The sequence below is a fragment of the Pseudonaja textilis genome, chromosome 7 (genome assembly GCF_049901715.1).
Source record: "Pseudonaja textilis isolate UNSWEBS1 chromosome 7, rPseTex1.2, whole genome shotgun sequence".
NCBI classification, from domain to species: Eukaryota; Metazoa; Chordata; class Lepidosauria; order Squamata; family Elapidae; genus Pseudonaja; species Pseudonaja textilis.
The window spans coordinates 8055819-8070003 of record NC_141996.1 but is presented as its reverse complement, the minus strand read 5'-3'; the positions used below and the strand labels follow the sequence as shown (position 1 = coordinate 8070003).

Here is a 14185-nt window from a genome sequence, read left to right as displayed (position 1 = left end):
CCCCCCCTTAAGTTGCTCACTGAAGTGGTACCCATCTATCCGTGGCCTGCTTTTGAATAGCTGGGTTGTCAGGAGCTGGAGTTAGTGACAGGAGCTTGCCCTACTGCACGGCAGCAACCAGGTCTCAAACACAAGCCTGCCGATTGTCAACCAGACCAGGTGTTCTCTTTAGAAATAGCTACGTTCTGCTTTGAACGCTATTCTGTTACCTTCAAATATGATTGATTTTGCCTGATCTTTCTAAGCTTTGATTTAGTCTTGAGAGTGGAGGGATTCCCACTTGCATGTAGGTGCCAGATTCAAATATGGTTTATATTGGTGGTGTGGTCTGCCAACAGCCAGCAGAGCTGGCAGCAGACTCAGATAGTGAGGTTGGGGAGGAACACGGGCCAGTCCTGGAGTCTGGGGAAGGCCCCGATGAGTGCTCTGCATCGGAGGCAGAGATGGGGCCAGGGCCATCTGATGGTTATCAGCTGCCTTCAGAGTTGGACATCAGTGAGGCAGAAGAACAGCTGGAGCCTGTTCCCAGTGTGCACACGTGCAGAGCTGCCAGAAGAAGGGAACAGCTAAGGAACAAGGGTCAACTCGGGAGTAAAGCCACAAGTGGACGGTGAACGGCCCCTCCCATAGGGAATAAATAGGAGCAAAAGGGGGGGGGTTGCAGGAGACAATTAGTTCAATTCATTAGGGTGAACTGTTCCTGACTTCTTGCCAAATCTTGTCTGCTACAGAGTGGCGTTTGGAAGATATCGGCCTGGCAGCTCTCCAAACCCGATAAAGGTCTGTAATTGTGAAATCTCTTGAAAGACTGTTGGCCAGAACTTTACTGGAGAGGAATTCGCTGTAAACTAAATAAAAGGGGTTTTATCGGAATGAGGAGTCAGTTTCGTGCTTTTGGGGGAAGCCTAGATCAGAACAATTGGATGGGAGAAACATCAAGAAGCCCCAGATCTGGGAAATAACCAACTACAAAGACAATTGCATGGATACCTGTCTCTGGGAATTGAACTCAATAGGAGTCCCAAAGGGTGCTTTTTCCAAAAGGCACCCGGACTTTCTTGGTTTTTTTCCTTGAAAACATTTCACTTCACATCCAAGAAGCTTCTTCAGTTTCCAAGGGGAAAAAAAAAAAAAAAGGAAAGTCCACCTGCCTTTTGGAAAAGCACCTGTGGGACAATATGACCTGGATGATTGAGAATCTCCATAGACAAAGAAGATTTTTCCCAATTAATATGGTACAATTCTTGCTTGGTTTTGCTTTGATTTAATAATTGATCCCATTTAAGTTTCAGAAAAACATCTGATAATGATGGATACAATTTCCATTTGGACAACATTCTGAAATGACAGGTTTTATTGCATCCGAAATAATCTTGACGAGGCAGTTCAATTAATAATATGATATCTGGGAGTTTATGCTGTTTGTGTTAACATTGGTATGCCTATCCTGTCAATGTGCACAGTTTGTGTTGTGTAATCCGCAAACAAACTGAAGCAAGTGTTTCATTCTACCTGTCTATTTTGAGCAAATTAAGGCGTGCGAATTTTTATACTAGAGAAATACTAATAGTCCTCGACTTGTGACTACAATGGACCCCAACATTTATGTTGCTAGTTGAGACAGTTAGGTGAGTCTTGCCCACTTTATGATTTTTCTTGCAACAGTTCTTCAGTGAATCCCTGCAGTCGATAAGTTAGTAACCTGGTTGCAAAAGGTGATTATATAACCCAGGGACTCTGCAATTGTCATAACTATGAGTCAGTTTGCCAAGGGGCTGAATTTTGATCATGTGACCATGGGGATGCTATGGGTCATAAGTCACATTTTCCCAGTGCTGTTGTAACTTCAAACGGTCACTAAATGGAATGGTTGCAGGTTGAAGATTACTCTGTACTTGGGAGTTGCGAATTCAGAGTCCAGTTCATTTAATGGAAAACTTATAAAATGTGCTTAGTACTTAGAGCGTCGATGGTGCAGTGGTTAGAGTGCAGTACTGCAGGCTACTTCTGCTGACTGCCGGCTGACTGCAATTTGGCAGGTTGAATCCCACCAGGCTGAAGGTTGACTCAGCCTTCCATCCTTCCAAAGTGGGTAAAATGACCCAGATTGTTGGGGACAAGAGGCTGAATCTGTAAACTGCTTAGAGAGGGCTGGAAAGCACCATAAAGTGGTATATAAGTCTAAGTGTTATTGCTATTAGTACTTTTAGTGACTCTGTTGAGTGTTGTGACTATCAAATCAGTTTTGGTCTCTCCCTATTTTTTTGATGGAAATTATTTTCCGTCAGAAAATATTTAAAAGCATACCAGTTCCTTTTTCCAGAGAATATTTATTTATGCAAGTATGTATGCCAAGCACAGCTAGAACTGGTTTATTTGTTGATTAAAAACTATCAAAAAGTAGGAACATGGGACACAACTGCAAGTAAAAAAAAATCCAGCCCTTTTATTTCATCATCTAGAAAAATGGCAGGATTTTCTTAAGAACTATAGCTTTGGGGGCAGGATGGAAAAAGCTTCCCTCTTTTTGTAGACCACCCAAAACTTCATTGGAAGTTTTCATTTACCAGACAGGAACAAATTCATACACTTTGTTTCCGTAACAATCAAGTTTATATCTGATGGGAACAAATGTCAGGAACTCAACAAATAACAACATGTATTTTTTTTCCGGGTGCGTCCAAAGCAAATATGTTTAATTTGTAGATCGGTTGCAAAGAAAGTCTCAACAATTGACAGCCAATATTTTAAATTCTTCTTCCACTTTTTCCTGCCCCCACCCCAGTACCGAAAGGGAATCTATACGATGTTCCAAGTCTCTAAAAGGACATTCCCCTTAGTCTTTCTCTCTTTTAAGGAAATACGGATTTGATCATACGGTAAGTGATATGCTGTGCAGATTTATTTGGGTCGTACCTCTCCTCAAATTGAGTTTTGCTGGGCATTTCTTTGATGTCTTCGTGAATTGGCATCTGCTCGCCCACGGTGCACATTAATTTCAAATCCAAAGGACCCAGCTCCTTATATTCCTTCATTCAGAGCAAAAAACAAAAAAAAAGATATTATTTGATGGTAAGTATGCTTGAATAACTCCAATTTCCCCTAAACCTACATGCATATGCCCCGTGTGTGTAAATAATATGGATAATAAAGTATTTTATTAAAAAAGGCAGTGGTTGTCATTACCATGTTTTCCGGAAAATAAGACCCTGTCTTATGGTATTTTTTTGGCCACCAAAAAGGCACCAGGTCTTATTTTCAGGGGGATGTCATCCATTGACTAACCTCACTTGTGTGCGTCACCCCCCGGCCTCCTTTTTGCGCTCAGAGGCCTTCAGGAACTTCTTTTGCGCCCAGCAAGTCTTTCCTGAAGGCCTCTGCAGATGATAAAAGAGCTCTGGATCGATCCGGAGCTTTGTTATCAGCTACAGAGGCCTTCAGGATAGTCTTGCCAGCCTTGCCAGCTGCAGAAGAAATGGGCTGGCAAGGCCAGTGCAAGGCCTGGTTTCAACTGTCCAAAGATAAGTAGTAGGGCAGCTCCCCCACCACCACCCATCCTTACCTTAGCTTAATTTTTACCCATGCACTCTGGAGTGGGTGGGATCTTAATCAGGGCTTAATTTGGAGGTAGGACTTATTTGGGGGGCTTATATTGGGTGCACGTGTAAAAAAAAATCAAGCTAGGACTTACTTTCAGAGTAAGTCATATTTTGGGGGAAACAGGGTAGTAACTTACACACTGGTTAGAAGGCTGGGAAAATACAGGTAGTCCTTGACTTACAACTCATTTAGCGACCAAAGGTACAACAGCACTGAAAAATGTGACTTATGATCATTTTTTTTCACAGTTATGACTTTTGCCCCAGGATCAACTGATCAAAATTCTGATGCATGGCAGCTGGCTCATATTTATGATCACGGCTGTGTCGAAAGGTCACGTGATCCCCTTTTGCGACCTTCCGACAAGCAAAGTCAATGGGGAAGCCAGATACACTTAACCAGGTTACCAACTTAACAACTGTAGCGATTCCCTTAACGGTGGGGGGAAAAAAGGCTGTTAAATGGGACAAAACTCACTTTACAACTATCTCAACTTGACAACCGGGTCACTAATATTAACTGCAATGATTCAGTCAACAACTCTGGCAAGAAAGGTCATAAAATGGGGCAAAATTCACTTAACAACAGAAATTTTGGCCTTTTGGTTGTGGTCATAAGTCAAGAACTATCTGCATATTGCAAGTAATTCAGGCACTCTCGGGAGGGTGCAGGATGAAGCCAAGTCAGCCTTGAATAAGCTAAGTTGCCTTCAAGCATTCTTGGAAAAATGAAAGCGGAGGTAGAAGACGGAAGTTCCTTGTAGAAGAGGCTAATCTTTTTTGCTGTTTGTTTTAATCTCTACAGTATGTAAGAAAATAAAAGTTGTAGGATTTTATGGCAATAGAAGACCACCTACCTTAACCCGGAAGGCAGGTGTGTCCCTTGCCAATATCTTAAATCCTGGATCTAGTATAGTGTTTTTCAAACTTGGCCACATTGAAGATGGCCAAGTTCCAACTCCCAGATTTCCCCAGTCACGCTGCATACTGGGAGTTGAAGTCCACCCATCTTAAAGTGGCCAAGATTGAAAAACACTGTTCCTCTGACTGTGGGATGGTCAGCAGAGATGGAAGAGTTAAGGTCACTGGACTTGCATCCCCAACAACATACATGGTGATGTTCTTATTAATCCTAATCAGAATAACAACAGAATGTTGAAAGGGACTTTGGAGGTCTTCTAGTCCAATCACCCCATGCTCAGGCAGGAAACCCCGTACCATTTCAGAAAATGGTTGTCAAAACTCTTCCCAGTGTTGGAACATCCACAGTGTCATGCCCCTGTCGGAGTCTGAATCCGAGGAAGAAGACAGGGAGTGGGGGTGTGGTTCTGTTGGCTATGCAGGAATCTGGGGAAGGGCACAGTCCGGCTGGGCAGAGCAGGAGAGAGGTAGAACAAGGGAGAGGGAGTTCAGAGGAAGACCCAGACCCACCCCCTCCTCATCCTAGGGCACGCAGAGGGGAATGGAGAAGGGAGCAACATGGATTGCTTGGCTTACGGGGGAGGAAAGAGCCCTGATTCCCTTCATTAGCCACAGCTGGGAAGAGAGCTTAAAAGAGATGCATGCTGATTGCGGCAGCTGCTGGGAACAAATGTTTGTTTAACTTGTGTTGACTTTGGTTATCTATGTTCCTGGTGTTCTCCCAACCGTATTGAGTTATTGCTGTGCCATCACATCTGGAATTTTTGTTCCTGCCCTGCTGGACTAATTACCTCATGTTGCCTTGATTGGACAGTTTTTGTTGACCGCGTTTTGGACTTGGTTCTCTGCAGCCCAAGGTTGTTCCTGGGAGAGTTTTTCTCCAGTCAGAAGGTAACCAGGAGATTGGGTGCAAAGTTGGAGCTAATAAAGGGACTCCTACTGATTATCCGACTGTGTTGCCTTTGTGCCACACTCCTTTGGGTCATCACACACAGCTTCTGGAGGCAAGTCTATCCAAAAGGGATGGTAGACTGAACGTCCATAATTCTCAACCCATCTAGTTCTCCTTTTCCACCACCACCAAATCACGGAGGAGGAAGATTAATCTTTACCTTGAAGTCATTTGCATCTTCATAAAGCAGAGGAGGTAGAAACTGATTGGCCGTCATTCCCCGCAAATAAACCACTTCAAAGTCCTTCCACGATGCCTTCTCCAATTCTCGTTTCTCCTCGCTTGACTTGGGGTCCACAGAAATGACTAGCTCCCTTGCTGGCATCCCATCTTCCTCGGCTACAAAATAAATTATACATTATTATTATTTTTGTTTCTATCCTTCAGGGTTGATTTTACATTTCATTACAAGACGACCAGTAGAAGAACAGAGCTGGAAGGGACCTTGGAGGTCTTCTAGTCCAACCCCTTGCTCAAGCAGGAAACCCTGTACCATTTCAGACAAATGGATGACCGAACTCTTCTTAAAAACCTCCAGTGTTGAAGCACCCACAACTTCTGGAGGGAAGAGATTCCACTGAAGAAGCGTTCTGTCCAGAAATTTCTCCTTAGTTTTACATTGATTCTCTCTCCATGCTTCTTGTCTGCCCTCAGGTGCTCTAGAGAATAGCTTGACTAGCCTCTTCTTTGTGGCAGCCCCTGAGGCAGAGGTGGTCATTCAGAAGGTTCTGACCGGTTCTGGAGAACCGGTCGCGGAAATTTTGAGTAGTTGGGAGAACTGGCAAATGCCACCTCTGACTGGCCCCGCCCCCATCTATTCTCTGCCTCTTGAGTCCCAGCTGATTGGCTGGGTCTTCTTTGGTTGCCCTGCACAGGAGAACGGAGCTGGAAAGCAGGTTAGTGGGGTGGGGAGGGAATGGGGACTTTGCAGTATCTTTCCCCACCACGCCCACCAAGCCAAGCCACGCCCACCAAGCCAAGCCACGCCCACCAAGCCATGCCCACAGAACCACTGGTAAAAAAAATTTGAATCCCACCACTGCCCTGAGATATTGGAAGACTGATATCATTTCACCCCAGTCCTTCTTTTCATTAAACTAGACATATCCAATTCCTGCAACCGTTCATCATATGTTTTAGCCTCCAGTCCCCTGATCATCTTTGTTGCTCTTCTCTGCACTCTTTCTAGAGTCTCAACCCTCTTTTTTACATGGTGGGGACCAGAACTGGATGCAATATTCCAAGTGTGGTCTTACCAAGGCATTATAAAGTGATATTAACACTTCCATGTTGATCTTGATTCTATCCCTGTATTAATGCAGCCTAGGATTGCGTTGGCTTTTTTGGCTGCCACCACACACTGTTAGCTCATAAATGAATTCTTTATGAATCCTTTTATTGGCCAAGTGTGATTGGACACACAAGGAATTTGTCTTGGGTGCAAATGCTCTCAGTGTACATAAAAAGAAAAGATACATTCGTCAAGAATCATAAGGTTCAACACTTAATATAGTCATAGGGTACAAAGAAGCAATCAAATCATACTAGGAAACAGTCAATATAATTAAATGATTGTCTACTAGGACAGTGGTCCCCAACCTTTGGGGGATGGGAGGGAGAAGGGCACCAGAGCGCACAAGAGGTGGCCTGGTGCGCATGAATGCGCGCATGCAGCTCCACTCACACAAGAGAGAAGCCTTTGGGAGGTAGTTTTGTGCTCCTTCGGGCTTCTACACGCACATCGGCCTGCCTCTCGTGTGGCCCAATTCCAAATAGGCCATGGCCCAGAGGGGGCGGTTGGGTACCCCTGCATTAGGACTCCAAGATCCCGCTCACAGTTACTACTATTGATCCGGGTTCTTTGCATATGTCACAATTCTCCCCACCCACCCCAAAAAAGCCTTCTTCTTCAGTTTTGAAACTGGGGGCGAGAGGTTTGTTTGCAAGTTTAGTAACCGGGACAGGCGTTTAGCTATTGCAGATGTTTAGATATTGCAAGCAGGGACAGGAGGAACAGATTTCAGTCTAGCGCACAAGTGGTTTGCCAGAAGAAGTGAGAGTGCATGTAAGAAAATGCATCTCAAACCATAAATCTCTTATTACAGTTAAAACATTAAAATATGAAAATAAAGCCACTCAAAGCATAATAGCGATACTTGGATTACAGTCGGTGATGAGATAACGGAGGGGCAGCCAAAGACCGTCTAATTTTGCAGACGGTATAAAGAGACAGTATGGATAGATTCAAAGAAACTATTATACCGAGCCAATAGTAACAGCTGTACATTTAAAAGAGACCAGAATTTTCTGGCTATTTTGTCAGCTAAAGAGTCCGAAAATAAGTTTGTGAATCCTTACAGAGGGTACAATATAACAGGACAGTAGCTGTCCTGGTTTCAGTAGCCCCCTTGCCCACATCTCCCTAACTTAGGACTCCCCAAACTCCGGCTCATCAGTTCATGAAGTTTCATGAATTTCGGCAAATCCCAAACCTACATTATATCAGGGGTGGGATTCTACCTGGTCGGACCAGTTCTATAGAACCAGTTGTTATGATTCTGCGCAGTTGGGAGAACCAGGAAATCTCACCACTGGCTGGCCCCCACCCCGCCTACTCCTTATCTGGCATGCATGCCATCAAACCTGCTTGGGTTTGGTAGGTTGCTATTTTTCCTGGGTTTTTTTCCCCCAGCCATCAGTTGTTGTGCTGTGCCAGGAGATTTAGATTAGCTAGAAAGCAGGCAATTGTTGGATTTCTTGCTTTCTAGCTGATCTAAAAGCAGAGCTGAACCTTCCTTAGGACTGAAGCTTCTATTTTTCAGTGCAGACTCGGGTAGCAGATTGCAGAATGGTAGATCTCTGAGGGAATCTGTGATTCTGTGAGCAACTCAATCTGTCTGCCTGCTTTTGGGTAAAAGTTGCTCTTTTTTAAATAAAAAATTCGACATTCACATACAGGGTGTGTTGTGAGTTAATTTTGTGAGCTTGCTTGCTAGCAAATTTTATGAGTTTGCTTGCAAGCAAATTTTGTGACAGACTCAGGTAGTAGATTGCAGAAAGATAGACCTCTGAGTGAATCTGTGATTCTGCGAGCAATCTGCCTGCTTGCTTTGCCTGATTTGGGGTAAAAGTTGCTTTTTTGTAATACAAGAATTCAATATTTACATAAATATTTATAATATTTACATACAAGGCACGCCCAGCCAGTCACATGACTACCAAGCCATGCCCAATCAGCAAGCCATGACCACCCACTCACATGACCACCAAGCCACACCCACAAATTAGGCCACGCCCACAGAACCAGTTGTTAAGAAATTTGATTCCCACCCCTGCATTATATGAAAAAAAATAAATAAACACTAACTAATAAATCAGTTAGGTCTAGAGCAGGGGTGTCAGACTCAAGGCCCGTGGACTGGATCTGGCTCGCAAGGTGCTTAGATCTGGCGCACGGCACCACCCTCGGAGCTCACGAGGGCCTTGTGTGGCCCTCCAAGCTCCATTTTCACTGGCAGAGAGCTGCAGGAGGCCGTCGCAGCCTAAAATGGAGCTCAGGAGCCTGTTTTCACTGGCAGAGCCCTCGCGCCCCCACAGGTGCGGCCCCCCCGACATAAGTGACATCATGCTGGCCATGCCCACCCTGGCCACCAACACCCCTGATGTCAAACACAATCCTGTTGCAGCCCTCAATGAAATCAAGTTTGACACCCCTGGTCTAAAGGTTATAGCACCCGACTAGAAATCAGGAGATTGTGAATTCTAGTTCCATCTTACGCATGAAAGCCAATTGGATGATTTTTGGGCCAGTCTCCCAGCGACTGTGAGTTCTAGGCCCACTTGAGGCATGAAATTCTGCTGGGTGAATTTGGGTCAATGACCAGGAGACGGTGAGTTCTAGTCCTGTCTTAGGCATGAATGCCAGCTGGGTGACTTTTAGCCGGTCCCTCTCTCTCTGAGCTCGACTCACCTCACAAGGTTGTTATTGTGGAGAAAATAGCAGAAGAAAGGATTGGCTTTGCTTGCTGTCTTGAGTTACTTATAAAAACAATAAAGGCGGGATATAAATAAATATATAGCCATGCTTCACTACGAAACTATGTGGTCGGGCTTAATTTTGGGGGAGGAAAATTATAAAAAACAAAAAAATCTGCCTCTGCCTAGCAGCATCCATCGGTATTCATCTGGCTGGTGTCCTGTCAGTGTGTGAGAGAGTTGAGGGCTGTTTGGAAAGAGCAAGAAGGACACAGCAAGGAACCTGGGCGTGGCTTAGCTCAACTGTTCTGTACTAAAGCTGCTTGGTGCTGGGAAACTAAAATGGAAGGAAACTCCTCTCCTCTGCTTGTGTTTTGCATTTGGAAGAGATTTCTTTTCAGGTGGGGAGGGGGAGTGGAACTCCTTAGCATCAGAGAGTGTTAATAACAATATAGTTCTGATGTTCTGATGGTCATTTTGAAAAATCCTTTCTTAGTGAGCACCTAGAAGCCAAGAGAAAGATAAGTGGCAAATTTCAAGTTTGTAGGCTTTATGGATCTGGAGATTTTGTGATGATGCATGAGTGGTATTTCACTTTTATAAATATAGATAAATAAATAAATAAATAAATATGGTAAAGAAAATAGGGTTGAGGACAGGATGGCAGCTTCATTCCCCAAATTTGCCATTACCACTTCCAGTGCCTTTCTTTCATAATTCCCAGCTGCAAGACTTAGGCAGATCAATCTGATTCTGACAACAGTAACAAAAAGAGGTATAACTACCTTCTTCTTGATCCAGGTTTTTCCCAGGAACCTGCAAACCAGCTCCTTGGGTAAGAAACAGCTTCCTGGAAAATGCAAAACATAGCAAAAGTAGCACCCAGATTCATAACAGTAATCGTAACCCACCGGAAAAGAATGGGGAAAGCCAGTTTGTGGGGAAAGCTTCTGGCTAGAAACTGGGAAACTGAGTTCCAGTTCCACTTTAGGCATGAAACCAGTTAGATCAGTGGTCCCCAACCTTTTTTGTACCAGGGACCAGTTTCACGATTATTCATTCTTTGCAGCCCGGTACAAAATGATCCACGGACTGGTACCAGCATCAGCACAGACGACCAAGGCAAGGCGAACCGAGTGACCGGCCAGCCAACTGTCTCCCGCTTCTCCCCGCCACCTTCAACTCCTCCTTTGTACCTTTTCGCGGTCGATTGGCTTTTCGGGCTCTTTCTTAATTTCCTCCTGAGTAACATGAGACTCCACCGCCATCGGGATGGCTCTTCATTCGAAGTCGCCCCCCCCTTCAACGAAACTAAGGTGCGAGGATTCCTCCAGCACCCAAACGGGCGCTTTCCAACCGACGACCAACAAGCTCACCCGGAAGCACTTTCTCAAGCGCCATCGAAACAAGATGGCGGCGCCCAAGCAAAGTAGGTCCCTACTTTCATTCTTTGTGGCCCGGTACAAAATGATCCACGGACCGGTACCGGTCCGGGTCCTGGTGGTTGGGGACCCCTCAGTTAGATGACCTTGGGCCAGATGCTCTCTTTCAGTCCTAGGATGCAGGCAATGGCAAACCACTTTCAAAAAAAAAAATCTTGCCAAGAAAACTGCAGGGACTACTTCAAGAAATCCCTTCAAGGAGGTTAAAAGCAACAACACCCAACAACCAGGACGTAAACCTTTGACCCTTAAGTACCAAAAATTTCAACTTTGAGGAATTCTGGGTTTGAAAAACCCTGGTCTAATGCAAGGGTCTCCAAATTTGGCAACTTTAAGGCTTGTGGGCTTCAACTCCCAGAATTCCTTTGCCAGCCATTCAGATTGGGGAATTCTGGGAGTTGAAGTTGCCAAGTTGGGAGACACCCGTGGTCTTTCTTTGCTGAAGGGAAGTTTCCGACAATACAAAAGGCTCAAGAAATTCAAGGAACGCTAACCAAAAAGCATTCACATTTCCTTTTTCCTATTGCAGAAACTTCCAATCTCCAGAGATTTTCAATCGCCCATTTCTTTACACCCCAGAATTTGTCAGGACAACTGGGGATGATGGGAGTTACATTCAACATAATCCCCCTCAAGATCCGTTTAGTTGTTGTTTTTCAAAAGTTACCTTTGGAAAAAGGGGGCAGCGGGAAACAACTAAAAATGTTGGCCTCACCTTTTTGTTATATCTACTCGCTGGAGTGGGGCGAGGTTAAAAGTGGGGGGGAAAATAAAATGGTGAGGTCCGGGGTGGGATTCCACCGGTTTGGACCCGTTCTATAGAACTGGTTGTTGTGATTCTGCACAGTTTGGAGAACCGGCAAAGCGAGCCCCTGGCTGGGCCCACCCCTCTCCACCTGCCCCTCCCCTCCCCCACCCAATCCTTATCGCGTAGGCGTGACATTGCACGCATGCCCGATATCACTATGTTCACCCCGACTCAGTCACTCCTTAAGGTATTTCTTTTTGTCCCCTCTCTCCTGACTGACGATCAGCTGTTCTGATGATCAGCGGTGCTGGGTCCCCCTTGCTGTCTTACTGCTTCACCCAGGTGGCTTCCCTGAGGCCCAGGAGGCAAAAGGGGGCACGTTGTGGGGAAACTGCGCCCCCTGACCTCCATTTTTTGCCTTCCTGGGGCCCCAGGGAAGCCTTCTGGGAACAAAAACGCCTCCCAGGAGGACTCCCTGAGGCCAAGGAGGAAAAAAAAAAGCTGTGTGTGTGTGTGTGTGTGCTACAAAAAAAAGCCACGCCTACCCAGTCACATGGCCATGCGCATCCAGCGACACCCACAGAACTGGTTGTTAAAATTTTTGAATCCTACCCCTGGTTAGGCCCATTGCCAGAAAAACTTAGCCAATTATTGGGTTATGCCTGCCTGTACAAATAATGAGCATTTCTTAAATATTCTTCTTATATCTTAGAAGGGTTATGTCATGCCCCTGTTGGAGACTGACTCTGAGGGAGTGGAGGAACAGCCGGCAGGGAGTGGAAAAGTGGCTCTGGAGGTTGTGGAGGAGACTGGGGAAGGGCAGAGGCCGGCTGGGCAGTCAGAGAAAGACCCAGACCCATCCCCTCTCCATCCTAGGGCATGCAGGGAGGAGAGGACAAGGGAGAGACGTGGTCGACTGGGGAGGAGAGGGCCTTGATCCTTTTCATGGGCTGCAGCTGTGACAACTGAATAAGAGGATGGACTTGCGTACGGGCCAGTGCTGGAAACAAAGCATGGAAATATCTCTGGTTTGTCGTTCCTCTCTGAGCCTTTTTTTTACCTGGGTACTTTAAGAAACTGCAATCTCCGCTCAAACAGTTTATTGATGAGATAGATGTTTTCCTCCTCCATTTCATGGACAGCTTCCTCTAAAGCAGCCACTTCCTTTCGATAAGCTTCAACCTGCCATAAAAGAGGAAACCTAATTCTGAGATTCGAAGAAGTTACACGCGTAACTTAACAGAGCAGAAGCTTCATTTTTCTCTCTCCAAAATGAGTCGCAGTGCAAGACGTTTTGTTCAAGAATGGAGTTGAAGGTTGCTTGCTGAATATAGAAAAAGCCAGAAAAACAAGGGAAGGCCACCTGAACTCTCGGCTGAATGTTCCAATACTAAACAAGGTAGAGAAACAAGGATGTGGGATGTCTCCAGGAGTGTTTAATTTTAAGACATGTAAATGAGAGTATGGCCTCATCCAAGGAATGAATATTTGTCCAAAGAAACAAAAACAGCTGAGTATAACAGCAAACTTCTGTTCACCTTGTTATAGGGAAGTGAAAAATTAGATGCAGTAGGAATACATTACTTAACAACTGTATAAGCAATACAGTTATGTCAATACAGGTAACCCTCAATTTACAACAGTTCATTTGGTGACTGTTCAAAGTTACAACCGCACTGAAAAAAGTGACCTAACAGCACTGAAAAAAAAGGGTGCGATTCAACCAGTGTAACAACCGGTTTGGTGAGCACACACTTTGCGCTCACACAGAGCATTTGCTACTGACCTTCTCCAGCAATCTCTGTATATGTTAAACAGCTGATGTGCAGCAATCTGCTGTACCACGCAAATCAGCTGAGCTTGAAAAACGGAATATAAAGCACAGACTAGACCTGGGGCAGATGGGTGGGCCCAACAGCTGATCATCGGAACGAACCAGTTTGCTCACAGCTGATCCTCGGAGTTACCAGTTCGCCTGAACTGGCCTGAACCGGAAAAATCCCACTCCTGCCTAGGACCATTTTTCACGCTTACAACCATTGCAGCATCTCCATGGTCAAAATTCACACTCTTGGCAACTGACTCATATTTATGATGGTTGCAGTGTCCCTTAGCAATGGAAATTTTGGGTTCAGTTGTGGTTGAAAGTTGAGGACTACCTGTAAAAAGTCTTCTACTCTCAACCCAATCCACCTCACAGACTTCTTTTTCGGGGAGGGAGATAGGAGACCTTAGATATGTATGCTGCCTTGAATTGGCCAAAAATAAAACCAGGATAAGAATCCAGTGCACGCATGCATTTATACAGATGAGGTCAAGGCGAATGAATGTTGAATGAAAACCTTAGTTGATTAACTGGTATGAAAGAAGGAGTTGAAATGGTTTTGATCTTAAAGGTAAAGGTTCCCCTCGCGCATATATACTAGTCGTTTCCGGATCTAGGGGGCGGTGCTCATCTCTGTTACAAAGCCGAAGAGCCAGTGCTGTCCAAAGATGTCTCTGTGGTCATGTGGCCAGCCTGACTAAATGCCAAAGGCACACGGAACGC

The 14185-nt window shown here is 45.1% G+C and overlaps 1 protein-coding gene across 3 annotated transcripts in view; it reads right to left on the bottom strand.

Annotated features, from left to right (window-relative positions):
• Window positions 1–2597: 2597 nt before the first annotated feature.
• The window catches only part of CCDC83 (coiled-coil domain containing 83), a 33533-nt gene continuing 21945 nt past the window's right edge, over window positions 2598–14185 (bottom strand). For 2 of the 3 annotated variants that reach the window (XM_026706801.2, XM_087936996.1), the window contains exons 8-11: window positions 12698–12819; window positions 10233–10297; window positions 5633–5811; window positions 2598–3029 (exon numbers count right to left, since the gene is read on the bottom strand). In XM_026706801.2, coding sequence (XP_026562586.2) covers window positions 2853–3029; window positions 5633–5811; window positions 10233–10297; window positions 12698–12819 — 543 coding nt within the window. In that variant the 3' untranslated portion in view covers window positions 2598–2852. The remainder of the gene's footprint in view (window positions 3030–5632; window positions 5812–10232; window positions 10298–12697; window positions 12820–14185) is intronic. The other variant, XM_087936997.1, reaches the window with a different exon arrangement.